Raw genomic sequence first — 24,006 nt, 5'->3', positions numbered from 1 at the left:
CGCTAGCGAGTTTGAAGTTGATAACCCTGTTGTAGACGTAGCGCCTTTTCCAGTTTCAGCCCCTGCTTCTGCACCGACCCGAAGATGCGCCTTCGGAGGTGGACACTATGAGAGCCACTATTCGCAGCATGGAGCTGAAAATTAAAGTGCTAGAAGGTAAGAGTGATAGCAATTTGTGCAGTGATCCCAGTGCAGTGGAGGGTGCGTCTGATCGGCTCCCTAATGCTTCTAGGCCTAGACCTCTTCCAGACTCCCAGACCCAGTGGAGGAGGAAAGTCGAAAGCCGCAGGAAGGTTAGGGAGAAACCCCCACCGGTCAGCGTCCCCTCGGTAGCGCCTGATGTTCGATCCCTAGGCTACCTTGGATCGCGCCAAGAGAGAAGTCTTACGGCAATGCTTCTCGTCTTCGCCTTCTCCTTCGCCCAAACGTGGTTGGAGCTCCTCGGAGCTTCTCGGCCGTCGCAAGAGAGCCTGGCAGGCTTCTTCCGCTCTCCCCTCCAGCCCTGAAGTTTTCGGAAAAATCCTGGATTGGATGCAAGAAACCAAGGTTTTCTTTGGAGTTTCGCTCTCCTAGTAAGGATCGAGCTGCGTCTCCCGTGAAGGACTTTGTTAAGTCTCCTACACGTGTGTTGGCTATCTGCAGGCGCAGATTACGGCTCTGGCTGACTCCTTGATGTGAATGCTGGCGTAGGAAGGACGTCTCGCTCCCGGGTAAAGAAGTCCAGGCGCTCTTCTCCAGGCTTACGCTATTCGTCAGTAACCGCCCTCTCTCCAGGAATGGATCGTAGTACGAGTGCGCTCTCCTGCGGACATCGTTTCTCCGTCGGACAAGGGGCATGCTTCGTAGACGAGCCTCTCCTGACAGGCGCTCGTCTCGAGACAGGATCTCTCCGCGTGGCAGACGCCAGGAGCCTGGTAGGCGTTTTTCTCATGGTAGCCGCTCTCCTTCAGGCTTTCGCTCTCCTGTGACCAGACGCCCTTTGGTACAGGCGCTCTTCTCCTGTCAGCCGCCCTTCGCTTAGCAGGCACCAAGAGCCTGGTAGGCGCTCTTCTCCTTCAAGGCGCTCTCACCCGATTTTCGCTCTCCTGAGGTTAGGCGCCGGGAATCTGTCAGACGCTTCTCGCCTGGTAGGCGCTCGTCGCCAGAGATTCGCTCTCCTCGCAGCAGGCGCCAAGAGCCTGAATAATCGCTTCCCGCATGACAGGCGCTCTTCGCCAGGCAGCCGCTCTCCTTTAGACAGGCGGCCAGGAGCCTGAGAGACGCTTTTCGCTAATAGGCGCTCTTCGCCTAATAGGCGCTCTTCGCCTAATGAGGCGCTCTTCGCTGATAGGCGCTCTTCGCCAGATTTTCGCCCTGCGTTCGTTAGGCGCCAAGAGCCTAGAATGCGCCCTCATCCTGACAAGAAGGAGTTTTCAGGCTGAAGCTCAACGGAAGTTATAACTTCCCCGGTTAGATGTCAGAGTTCTTCCAGACATTCTTCAAGGATGGACTCTCGGCTGAGGACAAGACAGCCTTTCATCGTAAGGATCGTGAAGGATCTTCGGCGGAAGAAGAACAGGATCCTCGGAAGAAGAAATTCCTAAAGATTCCTCCGTTTCTTCTACAAGCGGTTGACGGACCTGTTGCTTCAGGAATTTGGAGACGCCCTTTCCCTGTCGCCCCGCCCTCGCCTCTTTCGTTATTTTCGACTTCGAAACTTCGAAGGTTTCATCCTGTGTCAGGATGAAGCCTGCAATCTCTATGAAGAAGGCGCTTAGAGGTTTTGGTGAGTGGCTTCTTTCGAAGGAAGAGAAAGGGAAGACGGTGTTCTCTTTCCCTCCTTCTAAGCTTACTGGGAAACTAGGATTCTGGTATGAATCGGGAGAACCCTTGGGCCTCGTTCTTCCATCCTCGGCAGACTCGGACTTCTCTTCACTGGTGGATTCCTCTCGACGCTCTGCCCTCATGTCTGCTAAGACGACATGGGGGATGAATGAGCTTGAACCACTGTTGAAGGAATGTTCCGAGTCCCTGGAGGTGTTTAACTTCCTAGACTGGTCTTTGGGCGTTTTGGCCAAGAAGACGCAGACCCCGGATTCCATTTCTCCTGAGGATCTTATCAGTGTTCTCACGTGTATGGACAAGGCAGTGAGGGATGGATCGAGTGAAATAGCTTCACTTTTCGGAGCGGGGAGTGATCAAGAAGAGATTGTGTACTGTTCGTTCCTGACGAAATCAGTATCGCATGCTCAGAGAGCCTCTCTCCTGTATTCTCAGCTCTCGCCTCACTCTTCCCTAAGAAGATAGTTCAGGATGTTTCTTGTGCCCTTTCAGCTAAGGCTACACAGGACATGCTAGCCCAGTCTACAGGAAGCCTCACTCTTCTTCCAAGCTAAAACCAAGAGAGAGACTCCAGTTAGGCAGGAGCCCTTTCGAGGAGTCCCTCCTGCCAGAGCTTCTTCCTCTAGAGGATCTAGACCACTAAACGAGGAACCAACTTCTTAGATCCATCAGAGGGAAGAAGTAGGATTCAAGTCCTCCAGACATCAGTGGGTGCCAGACTTCTGAAGGTTTGCCGACGTCTGGGCCCAGAAAGGGGCGGACAACTGGTCACTCTCGATTGTCCGCAAAGGCTACCTCATTCCCTTCTTATCAAGACCTCCGTTGACGACGACTCCGAGGGAGTTGGTAGCCAAGTACAAGGACCCATCATGAATCAAGCCCTCTCTCTAGCAGTAGATCTTATGCTGGAGAAGGAGGCGATAGAACTAGTGAAAGATCCTCATTCTGCGGGTTTTTACAAACAGACTGTTCCTAGTTCCCAAGAGCTCAGGAGGATGGAGACCGGTTCTGGATGTAAGCGCCCTGAATGTCTTCGTAGAAAAAAAGGAAGTTCGCCATGGAGACAACTTCTTCAGTGTTGGCGGCTCTTCGTCCAGGGGACTGGATGGTGTCCCTAGATCTTCAGGACGCTTACTTCCATGTGCCTATCCATCCTTCTTCACGGAAGTTTCTAAGATTCATGATGGGAGGGAAGATCTTCCAATTCAGGCCTTGTGCTTCGGCCTTTCGACAGCCCTCAAGTTTTCACGTTTAATGAAGAATGTAGCGCAGTGGCTACATTTGGAGGGAGTGAGGCTGTCTCTTCTATCTAGACGATTGGTCTGATCAGAGCAAGCTCACAAGAAAGATGTCTGGAGGACCTACAAAAGACACTGACTTTAGCAAGTTCGTTGGGGCTTCTGGTGACTTCCAGAAGTCACAATTAATCCCCCTAGTCAAGAGCTGTATATCTGGGGATTCGGATGGTTTCTCCGGATTTTCGGGCATATTCCGTCACCAGAGAGGATTGCTCGTTGCCAAGAGAAACTAACGACCTTCCTAGAGAAAGATGCATGCACAGCGAGGGAGTGGATGAGTCTGTTGGGGACACTTTCCTCGCTGGAGCAATTCGTTTCTCTAGGAAGGTTGCATCTCAGACCTCTCCAATTCTTCCTTTACCGGAACTGGAGGTGTCTCTCTCTAGACCTGGAATTCTCCTTCAGGATATCAAAAGGAATCAAGAAGGACCTTCTGTGGTGGACAGATCCTCTCCGATTTGCAGAAGGTCTGTCTCTGTACATGCCAAACCCGAACCAAGTATTGTTTTCCGACGCGTCGGAGACGGGTTGGGGTGCGACCCTAGGGTCAGAGAAGTGTCAGGCACCTGGGAGGGGGAACAGGTGTCCTGGCACATCAACAACAAAGAGTTGATGGTCAGTAGTGTGGTTGGCGTTAGGAAAGCCTTCGAGCCCCACGTCCGAATGCTATAGTTCAGGTCAACTCGGACAACACCACAGCCGTGGCTTACATAAGGAGCAGGGGGGGAGGGGGGGACACACTCTTTCTCCCTGTACGAAACAGCGAAGAGGACTTGCTGTTGTGGTCTCAGGCAAGGAAGATCGTTTTCCTCCACACCCAGGTTCGTAGCAGGGAGAAAGGAATGTCAGAGCCGATCTCCTGAGCAGGAGGAATCAAGTGCTCCCCTCGGAGTGGACTCTGCACTCAGAAGTTTTGCCTTGGGACCAGGACCTGTGGAGGTTATGGGGCAGACCTCATATCGACCTTTTTGCGACAGCAAAGAACAAGAGAATAGACCTCTAACTGCTCCCCGATCTCGGACCAGGAGCAGTGTCAGTCGATGCTTTCCTCCTAGACTGGCGAGGTCTGGACGTCTATGCTTTTCCTCCATTCAAGATTCTGAGTCAAACACTCAGAAAGTTTGCGGCCTCGGAAGCGACAAGGATGACGCTGGTAGCTCCATTCTGGACCGGCCCAAGATTGGTTCACAGAGGTACTGGAATGGCTAGTGGACTTTCCAAGAGTTCTTCCACAAAGAGTAGATCTGCTCAGACAACCCCACTTCGACAGGTATCACAGAAACCTCCCCGCTCTCAATCTGACTGGCTTTCGACTGTCAAAAGTCTTGTCAGAGCGAAGGGGTTTTTCAGCTAAGGCAGCGAAGGCTATCGCATCAGCTAGAAGGCCCTCTACCCTTAGTGTCTACCAGTCGCAAGTGGGACGTCTTTCGCCGTTGGTTGGCAGAAACCAGAAGCTTTCTCTTCCAGTAACCTCTGTGACCCAAATCGCAGATTTCCTGGTTTTTTCTCAGGGAAAAAATGTGGTCTTGCAGTTTCGACCATCAAAGGATATCGGAGCATGTTAGCAGCTGTGTTTAGGCACAGGAATTTAGATATCTCCAACAACAAAGATCTACATGATCTGCTAAGATCTTTTTGAAACTTGCAAGAAACCCTCGTCTCAAATTCCGAGCTGGAACCTGGACGTGGTTCTTCGTTTCCTGAGGTCCTCGAAGTTCGAACCTCCCAGTCATCTTCTTTCAAGGATCTTACGAAGAAGGCTCTGTTTCTTTTGGCTTTAGCATCTGCCAAAAAAGAAAAGAGTTAGTGAGCTTCATGCTCTAGAAGGAAGGGTAGGTTTCAAAGGAGATTCCGTGATTTGTTCCTTCCTTCCTTCTTTTCTAGCGAAGAACGAAAACCCCTCAAATCCTTGGCCAAGGAGTTTTGAGGTTCCAGGCTTAGCTCCCCTGGTAGGGGAAGAGCCAGAAAGAACTCTTTGCCCTGTGAGGACTTTAAGATACTACCTCCAGCGGGAAGAAGTCTCTTAAGGGCATTAAGGACAGACTTTGGTGCTCTGTTAAGGATCCCAGTAGACCATTGTCTAAAAATGCTTGTCCTTCTTGTTTATTAGAAGCCTCGTGAAGGAAGCACATTTGGCTTGCGGTGAGGATCTCTTCAATGCTTTTGAAAGTCAAGGCTCAACGAGGTAAGAGCCATTGCGACGTTCCTTGGCTTTCAACAAGAAATATGTCACTCCAGAATCTGATGAAGAGCAACTTCTGGAGATGCAATTCAGTATTCACGAACCACTACCTTAGAGACGTCAAGATTACTTACGAGAATGCTTCGCGTTAGGCCCGTATGTATCGGCGGATTCGGTGCTGGGGCAGGGAGCTGAAGCATATCCTTTGTAAATTTTTCCCCTATTGTTTGTGTTGTGTTTTTATGGTTGTTTGAAAGAGGATGCGGGTGGTAGGCATCTCTTTCTATTCGTATTGCTAACATTTAGAATGGTTAGGTGATCTGTTTGTGCTAGAGCTCCCTGCATTGGTAGTGGTCAGGCTCTGTCATTTAAGAGGGCGAATCCCATTGACATGATCCGACTTGGATTTCTACTGAGTAAGTGGTATCCAAATCCCTTCGGTAGAACCCAAAGAGTCTTTTCAGCTGTAGGTCACGCCCTCGCTGTAGCTCTTCAGGCTTTGCAGACTAATAGACCAGTAACTATGAAGTCTTCAGCCTTATCAGGTAAGAACCAAGGTTTGTTAGTATCCTACAACAGATGTTGTTTCCCCTTTTTCCTTGTTACCTCTGTCTTTTTTCCCTCCACCAAGGGTGTCAATCAGCTAAGTATATATCTGGCAGGAAAGTTCATGTACAAAAATGATATTGTTATTTTACAATAAAGTTTTGTACATACTTACCTGGCAGATATATACGATTGATAGGCCCTCCCAGCCTCCCTCAGGAGACAGGTGGAAGAAAAATTATGACTGGAAAGGGGATTGGTTCATACACCTGCCACCCAGCGGCAGGTGGGGTAGATCACCTGACCTACCTGTCGCATTTGCCGCGAGTTTTGAATTCTGTCGTGACGTCAGAGACGTAAGCTAAGTATATATCTGCCAGGTAGTATGTACAAAACTTTTATTGTAAAATAACAATATCATTTTAACAGCCTCATTGCCAATACACAAAAGTGGTTATGAAGGAAGGTCAACCTGTAAGGAGAACCATAGACTGTCCGGCAAAGATTATCGTTAATGAATTATCTGTGTAAGTAAACAATTTTACACTTAATTGCAAAAAATAATGGTTAGTCATTGCAAAAAATAATGGTTAGTATTCCCAACTAACTGTTAAATTTGAAGCTTATCAATTGAACTTAAGATACGTATTTGGAACATTTTGTTAATTGATATAGTGTAACTATTGATACAATAATAATTTTTTTTTTATAATCCTTTTGATTTGGTTTTTAAGTATTTGAATTAATGTTAAAAACCTTAGTACGTAGATCTCATTATTTTTTATCTATTTTTAAGAACCTTAGTACATAGATCTCATTATTTTTTATCTGTATTTTATATGTGAATTTATGTAAATGCTTTGTAATGTACAGGTATTTATGAGAATGCTTTTTGTCTTACAGAAGAACAATAATTTTTTAGTAGTTAGTGTTCACAAACAAATTCCAGTAATGTATGATGAATATGAAAGTGTATTGTGCAGTTGATTTTTTTAAGTTGGGTGGTTATATTGTTTTGAACTCACGGTTAAAATATGAGGTGTCATATTGTGTTGGAGATAACTGTGAAAACTGATGAGTTTTTGTTTGCATTTTGGCTAATGGATGATAAAGAGTATGAATAATTATGTTGCTTTAAGAGTAATTTTCACTGTGTAAAGTATTTGTTTACTGATTAGGATATTATTGTATGTGGTAGTATGAATGTCATAGAGGAAGATAAGTAGTAGTATTTTTCTCTTGGACTAAAGGTAGTTTCTTAGCATATACATATAGTACAGAAGTTTTTTGTGCTGTATTTTATCAAAGTAAATTATTTTCTTGTTTCAAAGATTTTATAATGTTTCTTGTTTTTTATAGATACACCGAGTTTGCATTGGATGGTATCACTAAGAAACAGAGGCAGCAACGGATGAAAGCTTTAAAAGAAGCTTTATCTCACAATTGTGACGTTTTATATGAGAAATACCACCACATGAAGTTACCCCTGAAAAATGCTCATAGAGGTCATGTTGTTAGTGATTATCACTGGAAACTGGGCAGAACACATCCTCACTTATTGAAAAAGATAGAGGAGCTTATCATTTGTGGCTTGAGGAATGTTAAGATCATACAGTCGATATTGAAAAAATATGCTGAAGAAGAACTTATTGAGGGAAATCCAGAGGATGTTAGGCACTTGAACTACTACTTCCCATCAGACAAAACAATCAGGAACAAAATGCGGTTTGTAACGACAAAATATAAGTTGAAAGATGTGCAAGGCATAAGTGCAAAGAGAAAAGCAAAGTCAGGAAAGTCTGCCCCAAAAAAAAGGAAAAAAGAGAAAGAGAGTGAACGACAACAGTACTACGAATATGAAGACTATAAGATACCTGTACAATAAATCTGTCAATATTTTTGAAAGGTAAGCCATATAAATAATTTTATGATTGAAAATTATTCATAACTCCTGAAATAAACAAACTATTCTTGAAATTATGTTTGTGTGAAAAGCTAGCAGCAAGACATTGCGTTTGTTTTATGTATGATGTTCACAGTAGAAAGATTACATATTTCTATTTTGCTGTTTATTGATCATTGTGCAAAAGTGGAAATAGCTATAAATCTCATAGCTGATATTACCAACCTGTTATGTGTCGGTTTTATTTAGGCATTTCATTGAAGTTTGATTATGCATCTAGTCTCATTCATTACACAGAAGAGATTCCTCTAATGTCCCCTGATTTTGCAATCTTTTGTCCAAGAGACAAGAAATTCATCTGTAGCCTCAGGTACCCATCAATCACCTGCCTCAGCTTAGCAGATTTTCTCAAACCATTTCTTTTTACTGTTTTCATTGTTAATTCTGTTATTCCTCTATTCCCATTCTTACAATCACTTTTATCTTTTTCACTTTAAGTGAGTGATCAAATAGGCGCTCTTACTCATTAGCAGGTTATCTGTTGCTGGTCTTTGATTTCTTGATCTCCACCTTCACAGTTAAGAGTAACTATTTGTTAATAACTGTGCTTTTTTTTTTTATGACCAACTAGCCAACAAGTTATTAACTAGTTAATGCTTTACAATTGGTTCATATTAGCTAACAGCAAAGAGTAGTAGGTAAGTCACTGTCCTTCTTCACATTGTATTTTGATTATTGTTGGGTAACTGCTTCCTCATTTTATATTTTACATTATTTTTATGGTCCTCTGAAGGTAGGCTAATTATATATCCTCAATTTTTTATTTATACTTTTTATTTGTTTCAGTATCAAAATTTCACTTTCCGGAATTTTTTGCTAATTTTTTAATGATATTATTCCAGCACCTTTACACTTATCCACGATAAATCCATTATAAACCTATTAATGATGTTCTGATATATGGTATTACGCTACCATGTTGTATATTGTGTATGATAGCTGTTTCTACTTTGTGATTTAGTTATTACTTTGTGATGTGCAGTCTATACATTATTTTTTCTATTCACTGACCTTTAATTTTGTAATATGCCTTTGCCAATCTGTACATTGCTTTTAGGTTACCTGTCTTGCTGTCATGTCAGCCATAGAAAAGTACCTGTACCTCATGTGTAACAGTTGTATCAGTCAAGTGTCCTCATTACTTCACCTATGAGACAGGCTGTGATTGATTGCCTGACCAGTCATCATGCCTTTTCAAGAGGCTGACTTATAAGATGTGACAGGATAAAAGTGCTACTGCAGATGGGTCCACTTGGTCTGCGTCTGTCATCAGTTTCATTCTTTAGTTACTCTTTAGCATCAGTAAAGAAGTACATGTAGGAGGATTTTGCAGTCAATTGTCCAGTTACAACCTGGTCCAGTGTAGCCCAGCTGAGACAAGCCAGTCTTCCTTGGCATGCCTGCCCATTCATCACCTGAAGTTCCTGTTGCCGAGGATGGCTCCTGTCTTTCGTGCCTGAAGGAGCAACTGTTTTGTTCATTGAAGGACCAGATATAGCAACATTTGAGGCAATTTAAGTGATACAACTGTCATCACTTCACTGCGGTTGAGGCTTGAAGATTTCCTAATCCTGGGACCCACTTATTGATGTTCACTTCTTTAGATGGCCCAACCTCTTTCTGGATCCTGGCAGGAGTCTACAGCAAACCACCTTGTAATACTTTAAAGTAGGAACATGCCTCGCCAGAGACTTTTAGAAGTTATCTTTTCCTAAAAGAAAAGTGCCAGCATCATTCAGGACTGACTGCCAGATTGGTGACTATTCCATTTACATCAAGAATTCACCTGTCTACATCCATGACCATGCCTGTGGTTAGGATAGTTACTGGAGTAGGAACTGAGACTGTGACTGCTCGTCTACTTACAAGAATGACGGCAGCATTTACTGTCCATTGTTGTTAACCAGTTATGTGACCTTGCACCTACTAAGCTACCTAGCAATAGAAACACCAGGAATGCAAACACAGCAGCCACAGTTTAAGGGAGTGCCAGCCAGAAGACTGTTGTAAGAAGACAGTACTGAATATGGTGATTTTGTTACCTGCCAAATTGAACTTGATGTAACATACAGAAGAGGATACAGCAGAGGCAGCCATTGTTATGGGAAGATGAAGTCTCCTCTTTAGAGGTGCTAGATGGGCCTGCAAAGCTGCAGAAACCAAAGTATGTGTCAACAGATAATGTGATCAGCTTCACAGATGTAAAACTAAGTATGGAGGGCCTAGATATCAGCAAAGGATACAATAGGTCTATAGCCATTCCACACATTTTCAAACTACCTACGTGATCACTGCCTGTTTAAGTTCTGTCATCTTTGGGATTGCTATTTGTGGACACACTACCCTTATATGAGAAAGATGCAGTATCTGTATAGGTATCAGAATCCTTCGCTCCATCTTGTCATCAGAGATCTACATGACAAGGCAGTTTCTTTGAGAGTTCCCAACAGTGGAAAAATGGGCAAAAATTGGTTAGAAGCCATTAGTTCACTGCATCCTGAGGGAGCCAAGTCATTGGACAATATCATCAGGGCCAAGATGATGGTAGAGTTTATTGGCTGATTCTACATTCTTCACATTAGATGGGTGGTGTATTGTATGTCCCTTTTCTTCTTCAAGTCTTAAGACCCGCTGGGCCCATCCCACTTCTGATCTTGTAGGGTCTGTTATAAAAGCTCTTGAAAAACTTATCTCAAAATTGACCAGGGCAGCCATTCTTAATGCGTACAGCACCTTGTCTTTCTCCAGGCAGCATTTGACACTGAGTAACATAGGTTAACAGCTGGGACTTTCTCTTTACCAAAGGAATAAGTAGCAAAGACTCCCTAAATGCCCCTCTGGCATTCTTTCCTTCCACCCTTAATATAAGATAACTCCACAGAGGAGACATAAGTGAAGACATTACAGTGCTCCCTCATTGGCTCTTGACAGTTTTCAAGTGGGGGTTAGGTGAAGAGTCACTTGTCTTCCAAAAATCGTGGAGATTGTGGCAACAGTTAGGGACAGTTGTGGCTGATGGAATTTTCCAGGGATCACTACCAACTTCCCTTTTTGGAGACAATCCCCCTCTCTCATTGCACCCAGTAAAGTTCTTGTATGTTTGCAAATCCATTGGCATTAGAATGAAACAGTGGCTTCAGCTCATCATTCCATCAGGTAGAAAGGCTTCCTGGCTTCCATGGACGTCAAGAATCCATCCATATCCAAGTGCGTCTGACTTGGAGGAAATACCTGCACTTCATCTGGACCTTAACATCAGTGGTAACTTGGTCACACAGGAATGTTATCAGGTTTCAGAGATAATCCCTGACCCTTTTGGTGCAAGTTTTAAGGAATTGCACATCAGTTGGGAGAAGTTTGGCCTATTACCATCTGTTAGAGCTATGAACTTGCTGCTGGACACTGATACAATAGCAGCTTTGGTACGCCCAAGGAATAACAGGATCAGGATGTTGTCATTCTTGATGCAAAAGTACCATTACACCTCAGATTCTCTGGCAAAGTTAATGGAAAGGATGGCTCTTACCTTTTGTTACAAAATACAGTTAATAACAGTTGAAATTAGCAATGTTGTTGTTTTGTCTCTGCTTCAAGTGACATCTTGAAGTATCTTCAGTGGTGTTATCTTTGGGTAGCAGTTTCAAAGGGCCTTCTTTTCCCAGAACTAGAGATTTTGGAGTTAACAGATGCATCAGTTGAAGGATGGGAACACACCTACTCAAACTGGAGGCAAAACATAAACTTTTAAGAGCTCATCTTATGGAAGGGAAGGTCGTAGGTGTGATTATTGACAAATTGATGGTGGTGACCTACTGGAAAAGTCAGGGCTGCACAAAATCTGTGATATAGTGTCAGTTAGCAGTGGACATCTACCTGTAATAATACAAGAGTATTCTTAAGAATACAGTCCAGTGATTCAGTGATTAGTTGTAAGAATACTAGTTTATATTTTGTTTGTAATGTCAAGAGTGGAACTTGATATCTAGATTTATAAGCCATTAAAGCTAACTTGAAACCATAGTGCAAAGTATTTGAAAACTATGGAAAGATTCATAGTTTCTTCTGTGGTTTATTTGTCCTGAAAGGAAACTTCGTTGTCTCTTGTTGGAGTTACTTTCATCTGGTAGGAACAGGAAAACAGACTTGTGTAGCTACAAAGAAAATCCTGGTGCTCCTAATCACTAAGGTATTTTAAATTACATTCAGTTGCACTATTACTGCCTAAGGGTGTATGTTTATACCCACACTACTGAACAATAGTATTTGCCCTCCTCTCTGCTTGATATCAGTATCATGGAATGACTTGAGAACCCATAGTGACAGACTGTGCTTGTAGTTCCTTCAAGGGTTAGGACTACTAGAATTATTAAGAAAAATTTTTCTTTATCTCTCCGTATTGGTCAGTATAAAACCTCAATTGGAATATTTTTCAAATATTTAAGGACTATAAAACTGTACTGTACATTAAAACTGATACTGACTCTCATTTAAGGTACTACAGAGTTGTAATTCTGTGAAGTTCTGTCATTCTCAGGCATTGGGAAAATGTTTCCATCGTACAGTATTTGAATTTTTTTCATACCTTCTGACTGCTTTGCAGGTATTAAGGTAATTGTGCTTATTAACTTTTGTAAAGTTATGGTATAGCCAGAAAATTCTCAAAAGATATGGTATCTACAGACATTGTTATTGAAGCTTTTACATTTTATTGTCATGTATAATTCATTTCCTATGTTATGAATAAATTGAAAATTTAACAAAGATAGAAAGACATATGCATAAAGTAGCCAGGAAAAGAGAAACAATTGTTATTAAACAACAGTAGCAAAATAGTCTTGAAAGAGGACTTACTTAATAAATGTATAAACTCAAGAAGGCACTAACAGCCAAACATGAACTTACACCCATGTAAGGCAGTGCATAACACTGTTAGCTTTTTGGGTGTTATTGTAAATCAACTGCATATCCAGTATATGTGTATATATATAAATAGGTATAGATATATTCTTTTTTCCTTAATTCTGGTGCTAGTCCATATCGTATCTTTGCTCCCAGTATTCTGTGCCATGGGAGAAGCAAGACAAATTATGAAGTTGTCATGTCGGAAAAGCTTCCCCAAGGAAACCTGTATTGTGAATAATTGTTAATAAACTTAGTTTGCAGTATGTAAATATTTATGATAATGTACAAGTACCTGTATTCTGTAATGATTCCTTTTTGGGTAATATGTATTGTGCCCACAAGTATCTCAGGCCCCAGTATTAAGTTTTAAATAATTTGGTGATCCCATAACTGCATGCAAAAATTTTTTTCATTGTTCCTTCCCATGTAATAATCCTTTTCATTTCATAGCAAGAAGTTACAGTATATGCCTGATTTTTGCATATGCAGTAATGTTCATTATGACCTTGTGCTGGCTCATGTGTATATGAAAGGCATTTCAAGACACAGGGAAGGCAAGTCCAGTGCCTTACTAGTAAGTTTTCCTTTGTCATGAAGGAAAACCTCCCTTTCATATCTTTCCACCATGATTTTAGAAATGGGATTAAAGCCTTACTTGCTAATGCATTTTTATCCTAATTGTATGTACCGGAAATACTGAGGGATATTTATTGACGTGATGTCAATGTTTCCATGCCAAATTAAATTATGTATGATGTTAGTATTTTTGTAGCAAAATAAAATGAAATGTCATTTTAACAATAGTGATTTTAATTATCCTGATAAGTAAACCAGAGGTAAGTTGAAATGCCTGGTTATCTATTTTGGTTTTATTAATAGTCATTCTTGATCATACAATTCAGAAAAATTATCTTATGATTGCTCCTTTTGTTTGTCCTTTCTGCTTGTATCAGAAACACTGGAACAAGTTCTGTCACTTCAAATAATGTCCATTTACCCTGCACATTTTAAGACTAAAATTCTGTTTTCAAATGCTGTTTATGCATGTATTGATCTTTGAATTTTATATTTTTTTACCATTGATGTTTTACTGGTCCCTTATATTTCTACTTATGAGAATTTCTGTTCTGTAAGTATGTTCGATATCAGTGTGTGAGCATAGAACAATAATTATAATGATGAAGACGAATACTGAAAAAAGTGTGAGATTAAAAGCTAACAGAAAAAGAAGCTGGACAGGCATGCTTAGAAAGCACTAATGAAAAAGGACAGCGTGTTATAGACTACATATATGGATTACAAATTGAAAATACATCACAGAGTTTTGTGCTTCACCTTTGACGTATAGTCTATGTTGAGACTAATGTTAAGCGTCAGATCCAATGTTTTGTGTGTGTATTTGTGTCCTCAATGCATAAGTTTAGCATACCTTACAAATTCAGTTACAACTAGCGCCTCAGTGGCGTGGTTGGTATGGTGTTGGCGTCCCACCTCGGTGGTCGCGGTACGATTCTCGGCCATTCCATTGAGGAGTGAGGGATGTGTATTTCTGGTGATAGAAATTCATTCTCGACGTGGTTCAAAAGTCACGTAAAGCCGTTGGTCCCGTGCTGAATAACCACTGGTTCCATGCAACGTAAAAACACCATACAAAAAAAAAAAAAAAAAAAAAAAAAAACTTGCAGGATTGAATAAAAGAGATGGACAGCATAACTTTCGTCCCCTAATTATTAGAAGAAGTGTGCAATGTTCTTAAACAATGAACAGTGCGCAGAATAAGCTAGCGTAAGATAAGTACACAATTTAATGACAAGTAATGACTTGGCAGATTCATCATCAGCAACAACCGTTTGATGACTAACAACTGTTTTAGAAGGTGACGTCGACGGGATATGCGTCTCTCGGATAAGATACGAGAGTAGAAGAAAGGAAATGTCATGTTGCTGGCAAACTTCCTCCTCTTACATTTTTATTATAAAGACTGCTAACTTTCAGTTGTTTTAGAGGGTTACGTCTACGGGATACCCATCCCTCTGATAAGACTCGGGGAGAGAGAGGAATAGAAGAACGGACATTAAAGTCATAATGCAGCTGTCAGGAAAGGCCTCATCAATCATTAACCAATATTATGCAAAAGGCCAGAGTACTCCTTATCGTACTAATGAGAAATCCATATGTACCTGGAATATTGAGTCTCAAGCGACATTTTTCTTCGGCCATTTATTTTCACGAAAGCATAAAGAATCATAAAAGGCTTGTAATGGGAAGCGATGAAAAAACTTCTCCCATCACAAAAATATGGCTGCCAGTTGACCTAAAGGTCAAATTTTGCTACGGAAAGTCCTAAACAAACCAGCAGAGGCTTAACAACATATACTTTTTGAGGTATACTATATTATATTTATACAACTAATTCGTGCAAACTAGTATTTCCTTGAAATCTGTGTAATTCAGTGAGTGTGAAATCGGCGAGGTTAATTACAGTAATAATTAAAAGCAATAAGCTGTTATGATCTCTACTGAGGTATCTTGGTTACAGTTTCTGCTTGTCAAGCCTTGATGTCTGTTATCGGTTTCCCTACGAAGCGGTCACATTCCTGTCTGTACCTTACTGATCAGAGCGCAGTCTTGCAATCTCGGCATCTAGGGAATTTATCATTAAAATATTTGTTTTGAAATTTACCTTTTTAGAATAACTAGCCGTCTCGTCTTCCAGTCGACTTTGAAATTGCTTACCAATACTACTCCTCCCCTTCCCGGCGAGGTTGAAATCCTGGGACTTTCTGCTACTTTGTTTAACGGTCGCAACAGCTAGCGTCATCAAACAGTCTCGGCTGTTTAAGGTGACACAGCCACCAACATTTAGCTAGGTAGATCATTGACATTTCTTCTTCACTCTGAGTTGATTAACATTTCGTTTTTATATATTTTTTCGCCGCGAGTTCGATTCTCGAGCATAACATTTAGGGGTCAGAGATGTGTATTTCTGGCGATAGAAGTTCACTCTCGACGTGGTTCGGAAGTCACGTAAAACCGTTGGTCCCGTTGCTGAATAACCACTGGTTCCATGCAACATTAAAAACACCATACAAACAAAAATCATGCACCGTTTGTTTATACTTACGAAAATTAATTTGAATTGAGATATCGGCATTATAAACAAAGTATTCCATATTTACAGGAATGTGACTTAATTGATTTATATGCCCTCCCTTACCCTATATTTTAAATTCCAGAACACGAACTTTTAAGTAAGATGGATGGGAGATTGATTGACCAAAGTGACACCGCTCTTCTCAAAAGCCACTTCCACCTGTAGACCATCTACTATTAAGGCAGGTCATATCCTAAGTTTCTTTTCTATTTCCATCGAGTACTTCGGTTATTAATGATATAAGTAGATTCACAACACAGTTGAATCAGATTAGAGATTAAAACGAATAGTTCATGTTTTGAAATTCAAAGGAAAATTACCGGCGTTACTTGATTCGTCGTTAGGAGCGGGCAGCTGTCCAAAAAAGTCGCAGGAACTTATAAGAAAAAGTAGGTCATAAGCATCGAAATGCCATATGAAATGTAAATGACATATGCAAGATTAGGAGAGAAGGTACCACACTTTCCAAACATACTGGTACTTTAACATATTTTCTGGTATTATTGCACGTTACCTATGGTTGACCTTAAAAAAAAAAAAAAAAACATCGTTCTTTGAACCGTGCAAAGACTTCCGTACGAGAGATAAAGTACCCAAAGGATTAGTTCTAACTAAACTGTCCGGCCCTAAACAGCAAGAATATCAACAACACAATGTTTATTGAAAATCATAGTTACACGTGGAACTATTAGATTTACGATTTATCCTTCGAAATAAAGCCAAATACTGAAGCTGTGATGAAGTACATTTAAACATAATCTCTTTAGTTGTGAAGAGAGTGGGAAAAAAACCATTATCAAATGACCCGTGGAACTAGCAAAAATTCGGGTAATGCTTGAGGAATGGCTATAAAGAGTGAAGCACTAGCCGCATGTCGTGTGTACTTGATGTCTCCATTCCAGTTTGCCTCTTGTCTTGCAGTATCTTATAAGTTTCATGAACGAGACCCGTTATTGTTCCCGAGTCAAAGGCAAAGGGATGTCGACAGCCTCACCTCTTTTTGTGGTGTACTGTGCTTCATTTCCTCCGTTGCTTGTATCGAGTCTCTTACATAAAGCCAAGTTTCTGGCTTTGTCTAATCCCTTCAGATAATAAGAACATGCACGTGCAAGTGAACTACATTAGAGATTAAATAGCTTCCCTTAAACAATTAGGCCTAAACAAAACCAGAGGATCCTCTGCTTATAGCTGACAACTAGCTTAGACTAATCACATATCTAAGCAATAAGCTGGAAAAGAAAATCATTGAAAAATACCCCAACTTGGGTCAATAAAAAGAGAGAGAAAAATTTGACCAGACGACGTAGTACATTGGCCAATATGACTTGCGGCCAATTTATGACTCAGTATCAACGTATGTTTCAGATACGCTTTATCTGAACACGTGTACGCACCGGACAGTTGCACCAGAAATATGTCACTATTATGCTTGCCTGAAATGTCATTAACTTCTTCAAGGACTTTGGGCTTGTTACCTGTAGGTTTACAAGCGTTTATATGTTGATTTAATGGTTGCGTCCATTATTTGCGTCACACTAGTTTTCATGAGTTGCACAATTTATGAGATCTTAGCAGATTCTTGACGGTCGATTTTTCAGTGAGGCATAATCAAGTAAGGACAGATGGGATTGTACGCATTAGTTTTGAACTCTGTATCCAACAGTCAAGGCAAAAGACCATGACATAACCCTCTTTCTCTCTCTGGCTCTCTCTCTCTCTCTCACTTACAAGTGTCGTTTCCCAGTCCTCGTGCATCAAGCAAGTGGCAGAATTTTGACTATTTTTAAACTGACTCAAATACCATTTAGTTGCTGTCTGAAGAAAACGACGGATTTTTACTTTCTTTCCCAATTAACATAACATGAAGTCCAAAGAAACTTGGTTAGAGCAAATAGCAACTACAGATGTGCAGGTCTTGGTAAGGTTTTAACTGATAGTTGCAATGTGCCGATAGGCCTACTTATATTTTATCTCATAAACCGTACATGACTATATTATATGATTATCATTGACTTAAAACTGCGTCATTTTTGTTCTGATACCCCTCTTCGAAATATTCGTGGTTATCATTTTTACCTCCTACGTCGATTCAAGTAGCTCAGTTACCGCGTAAGCAAGCACCACAAACAACACAACAGAATGACTCCACAACCTTTCGAATATGGAATAATGCAAATGGTAATATTGCGTTGCCGGTGTAAAAACAGTCATCTTTCGTTCAGAAAACACAAGTTCTCATTCACAAAACATAAGACCAAGTTTTTATTCAGAAACATAAGGACTAGGTCTTTGCATAAGACTAAGTTTTCGTGCACAAAACACAAGACTAGGTGACCTAGCGGACCCATGGGGGGGGGGGGGGGGGGGGGATGTGGGGGGGGGGGGGGGGGGGGAGACCACCTGGGCACGTGCAACCCCCGACCCCCCATGAAAAGCAAAGACAAAAAATAATATTAAAGATTTAGGTAATAACGTAAATGAGGAATATAAAAATGGGGAAAAATAGATTATAGAAATAATGAAATAGAGACAAATATAATAACAATAATATATTTATACACACACACAAACACACACACACACACACACACACACACACACATATATATATATATATATATATATATATATATATATATATAGATATATATGATATATATATGAAAAAAAATTCATGTGCACCTCCCTTCCTGTCAGTGTTTTTTTCGTCTTCGAGTAATAAATAATTTCGTATAGGGGCACTATATATATATATATATATATATATATATATATATATATATATATATATATATATATATATATATATATATATATACTATATATATATATATATATAATATATATATATATATATATATACATATATATATATATATATATATATATATATATATATATATATATATATATTAGTTTGTGTATAGCTACTGAGAATATTATCATTCTATGATTAATACTAATAACGATTGATTTCGAAAAAGACGGCCAACGGCCGGTGAAAACCCTTCGGTAATCTCGACCTTTTTCGGCATAGAGAAAAAAAAAAGTCAAGCGAATAAAAAAAAAGGAAGTACCCTTCTCCTTTGTATTTAAGACCACACCATGTCACGCCACATGTGTCACAGATAATTATTGAGGCTATCACAAGTCTGGTCCCTCACAACACAAACGCACACACCCCCTTGGTATGTCCTCAATGGACTCGGAGGCGGAGGGTGTGAGGCGCGAGTGCGTTAGTTCAACCAATCCCCTTCGGTTCGCTGGTAGGTGGGTTAACCAGAGCAACTTACATGACACGGCGAATGTCATGTGGACCCGCGGGAACGAATTCACGCACCCCTGCTTATCCGCTTGAAAACTCGTTTATTTGAGTTTATGGTCGTAGGGTCATTGCTTCGTGGCTATTGGGTGGTGCAAAGCGCTTGATGATACTACTGCCGTCTATGACATAAATAGGAAATAAAAGACAAAAGACGGTATGAGATAAATATGAGTGCATTAGACCGAGGATCAAAGCAGATGGTCTGGCTGAAAGCATTTAATTGCTTTGGTATTTCGATATCACTGCTAAATAAAAACAATAAAGATAACTGGACGTCAGACAAAACATTTCTAAGGACGGCTTTTTCTCACAAAGTCGTCTGACGGACCGTTCTGTGAATGAATCTTTCTTAAACAATGCAATAGCCGTTACCAGGAAATCTTGAAAGTTCTAACGACTGTAAATTTCAAAAGAAAAATTAAATGTTAAGATATTTATCATTCATAACCATCTTTAAATCAATCAGCCATAAAGTTAGTGCTATGATTAGCATAAATCCGCAGAAATATGTGAATTCAACAGCTAAGTCCCATTCACTAGCACTGTTGTAACCGCCAAGTTGATGTATCTTAATAAGGCCTTACTTATGGCTACCGACGCCGATAACGGTTAAGTCAGGCAGCCGGTCTAGAATAATGTAACAAATCCTTAGCTTCTTCGTGTTCAATGTTTCGTCGTTGGCTTTTGTTTATAGACCAAGAATTAAATGCAACATTCAGTGTGACGTCCTAGAAATGAGTTGCAATCATACTGTAACTGATTGCAACTATTGTACACCAATACGCCCGCGCTCCCTCGCAGCTAAGGTTGTAACTAACCTACAGATCGGCTCAGTGAATCCACCAGATCGAATCCAATTTCGCAACGATGGTAATTTTTTATTATTATTTTTTTTTTCATTAGAGAAATCTGAGAACTCCGGTGGAAACATATGAGAAAATATTTATTGGAAATTTTAAATAATTATTCTGCTGACTTTACTGTACGCTTTACTTACCATTTGAATTTCTTGGGTAAACGATCCCATTTTCAAAGGTCTCAAGAATGTTACTTACTTATTGTACACATAACCAATATTACCCTTTTTGCCTTCTTCAAAAAGGTGCTTCTACCTCATGAACTTAGTCAAACGGATAAACTTTTTAAACAATTATACCTCTCAGGGAGTCGATCTATTAACCCAGTAGGGGGCCAGGGGCGGTAATGCTGTCAATGTACCTCACGTGGTGTACTGTAGGCGTCACGTAGGGGCCTTTGCAGCGTTCCTTCGGCACCTAGCTGCAACCTCTATTGTTTCTCTTACTTTACCTCCGCTTATATTCTCTTGCTTCCATTTGACTTTCCACCCTCTAAAAATGTTTTCCCAGTGCAACTGCGAGCTTTTCATCCGTTACTAATTTAAAGTCTTCTTGCTGTCTCGATAATATCTTTCAATCAACGCTGAATGACCTCATAGGTCCCAGTGCTTGAACTGTTGGCCTAAATTCTATATTATGTTATATTCGATCTATTAAGTATTTTTATGACTGCTGCTATATATATATTATATTTTATATATATATATATATATAATTATATATATATATAATTGTAGTATATATAATATATATATATATATATATATTATAATATATTGCGTCTAGTTTAGAAGTAAAGACTTTTTGCCAGAAATGACGGGGATGCTATCCGACAAGGCATCTTTAATTAGTCTCTTGATTTTCAATTTATGGCAACTGTATATTAGTTTGATATTTCCAAATATCCAATCGATTATTTTCTCACCATCAGTGTGTTGCGCACACTCCTCTCATCGTTTTGAGTAAAAAGTCCCTCTGTGTTCCCCAATACTGATTACCAGATCCTTTTATCGTTTTCCTGACCAGCGTCTCAAAGCAATTTTGACAACAGATGATGCACCCATTAATAACAAATTAGTTTGTAAGCCTACAAACTAATTTGTTGTTCTTCTTCTTCTTGCTGTTGTTGTTCTTGTTGGGAGGGGTAGGAAAGGCCGATGGAATAACCTAAAAAGGTCTTAAAAAATTGTATTGCGTTGAATTTAAGATACAGGAATTTTAGGATAGGATATTTATGTTCTATTTATTAGAATGAAAATGTAAAAGAATAAATAATGTGCCTGTTAAACAGTACAGAACAATTATTTCTAATAAAATTGGGCGTATTTTAATTTTCGTCGGTGTAACAATGCGCTATTTGACCGGAGGTTTTAGCACATGCCCCCGAGTAAGCTGGAGGTCGAATCACGCCTTGTTCACTTGTAGATTACATTCTTCGCACTTATAGCTCATTCCTTGTGGCCAAAAATAACCTTTTAATGATTTCGGTGACATTCTTGAAAACATTTTCCAATTTGCCAAAGAAAAAAAAATGATTGAAAGTCAAATTTTTGTATCATCAACTATTATATTTTCTCCAAGTCAGATCTCCGTAGGGGGTTAGTGCCTTCTGTGCACTTCAAGCGGTGCACTGTGGGCATTACTTAAGTTTCTCTCCGTTCATATTCTTTTTGTTTAATCTTACTTACCACCCTCCTCTGACGATTGTGTCTTAGTCCAACAGCGAGGTTTTCCTTCTGTTGGACTTTTCTAACCTTTTTACTCTCATTTTCCCTTTCAGCGCTGAATAACGCTAGGCCTTTGGCCTAAATTCTATATTATGTTTTACTCTATTCTCTACTTATCGTGAATAAAATTTTGCCCGACGAATCATCTCCTTAACTAAACATTGTGTACGGGATCATTACTGAGATATAAACTTTGGGGAATTTATCGTCAGGATGTTTATGTTTTATTATCTTACGACGTGACTGTTTCCATACGAGTATCGGTCACGATTCAGACAATCATGATCAGCCGGATATTACAATATTGTATGAATATGCTATCACATGACTCCAATGGCATGTGACAATTCGGATGTGCATGATAATGACACATGGATTTAGCTTTCCAGTGAGTTGGTTTGCATTTTAACGTGAATTCCGTGAGAGTATATATATATATATATATATATATATATATATATATATATATATATATAGATATATATATATATATAGGTACGGGGATACGGAAGGACATGGCACCACCTTACATGATTCTTTATTGCTACGACGTTTCGAGACAAAGTCCCATCTTCAGGCTAAAGGCAAGAAAAATAAATATTACATCATTACCAAACAATTAGGAGTTAACGTAAAATTATTATAAATTAAAGTATTTCTAAGTAAATTACGAATTAAAAAATCTCAAAGAATGAGTATTACATCAATACACAACATATTCAAGAAAGGAAATGTAAAATCATAAAAAATTAAAATATTTCTTAAGTAAAATTACGAATAAAAACATTAATAGAATATATATATATATAAAATATAAAAAATATTAAAAATGAGGAAAATACCTTGCTCAAGCAGAGTCCCGCCGTTTCCGTGTCAGGACGGTGGAAAAAAAGTCAAGAAGAGGCAAAGAACAAAGTGACGTGGTCTTTATGCTATATACAAAGGTACTGAGGTAGTATGGTTGTTAAGTGAAGGTACCAGTTTTCTTAATTGCCAAACTTTCAAGAACGAGGAGGTGATGTTCATATGGTGACGTCATAATGACCTTAAAGTGTTATAATCTATCTCTGCCCTACAGATTCTGGCGTGATTCCTAATATTTGATTGTTTCTGGGGTGGATAATTTTCTGCCCGTTCGGTAACTTACACCTCTATGAGCATCACATCTCACTTTGAGCAACCGGCGCGTACTTCCTACGTAGGTCTGCTGATTACATCGGCAGCAATTAAATAAATACACTACACCGGATTGCATCAAGGAGGGCAATTTCTCTTTGTGTTTTAGGAAGCTACCAATATTTCTAGGATTTATGCAAGTGAATCTGGTATCAACTGCTGGATAATGGCGGTTTAAAATTTTCTTAAGGGAGGGCAAAAACTTCCTATCATGTATATAAGGTATTTTAATATAGTATCTAAATTTCTGCTTGAACATAAAGGAAACTGGGACTAGGTGGAATGAAAAAAGTTATCGATGGTATTTTGACGTATTTAAAAATAACCCCGATGGGTAACAATTGCTTTTGAAAAATCCCTCAAAGAAATATTATTTCGTCATGGAATAATTTCCAACTTGATGTTAGGTTTATTAGCCCTGTGGAGGAGCGTTGATAAAGAATTTAATTTAAAATTATCAACAAAAACTGTAGAAATTCAAGCCAAGACCCGGTAAAGGTAGGTTTCCTGTAGATTCCTATGTTCTTAAAACAGTTATCTTTACGAACTACCATTGTATCTAAAAATGCTAATTGTCCATTTTCTTCTAATTCACAGGTAAATTTAATATTTTGATGTTTGGAGTTAGCATATTGTAAAAATGAGTCGCTATGATGCCTATCTTTAAACAAAACAAAAGTGTCATCTACATACCTTCGGTAAAAAAGTGGTTTAAAAGACGGAGGGCAATTGTCCAGCAGTTCCCTTTCAAATTTGAGCATAAAAAATATTGGCGAATGTACAACTTAGGGGATTCCCATACCTACACCCCCCTCTATTTGTAAATAAACCTGTCCATTAAAAATGAAAGCAGTGTTCCGCACTGCTAATTCTAACAATTTCCATAAAATTCATCACGTTTAAAGCCACTATATGTAGTATCGTCTTCTGTAAAAATAGTATCTAAAATAAAGCTGATGGTTTCCTCCACAGGTATATTAGTGAAAAGTGCTTCAACGTCGAAGCTTGCCATGGTTAGGTCAGAGTCCTGGCATAAAATACTGTTCTTAAAATCA

The 24,006-nt window shown here is 39.7% G+C and overlaps 1 protein-coding gene across 2 annotated transcripts in view; it reads left to right on the top strand.

Moving 5' to 3' along the window:
* LOC135224698 (uncharacterized) overlaps nucleotides 1-13,513 on the top strand; it is a 24,691-nt gene extending 11,178 nt beyond the window's left edge. Inside the window, exons 3-5 of one of the 2 annotated variants that reach the window (XM_064263968.1) lie at nucleotides 6,277-6,374; nucleotides 7,207-7,753; nucleotides 8,868-13,513. In XM_064263968.1, coding sequence (XP_064120038.1) covers nucleotides 6,277-6,374; nucleotides 7,207-7,732 — 624 coding nt within the window. In that variant the 3' untranslated portion in view covers nucleotides 7,733-7,753; nucleotides 8,868-13,513. Of the gene's footprint in view, nucleotides 1-6,276; nucleotides 6,375-7,206 lie in introns of both variants that reach the window. The other variant, XM_064263967.1, reaches the window with a different exon arrangement.
* The last annotated feature ends 10,493 nt before the right edge of the window (nucleotides 13,514-24,006 follow it).

The sequence above is a fragment of the Macrobrachium nipponense genome, chromosome 12 (genome assembly GCF_015104395.2).
Source record: "Macrobrachium nipponense isolate FS-2020 chromosome 12, ASM1510439v2, whole genome shotgun sequence".
NCBI lineage: Eukaryota > Metazoa > Arthropoda > Malacostraca > Decapoda > Palaemonidae > Macrobrachium > Macrobrachium nipponense.
The sequence above is the reverse complement of the archived record's forward strand: the minus strand, read 5'-3'. Positions and strand labels throughout refer to the sequence as shown.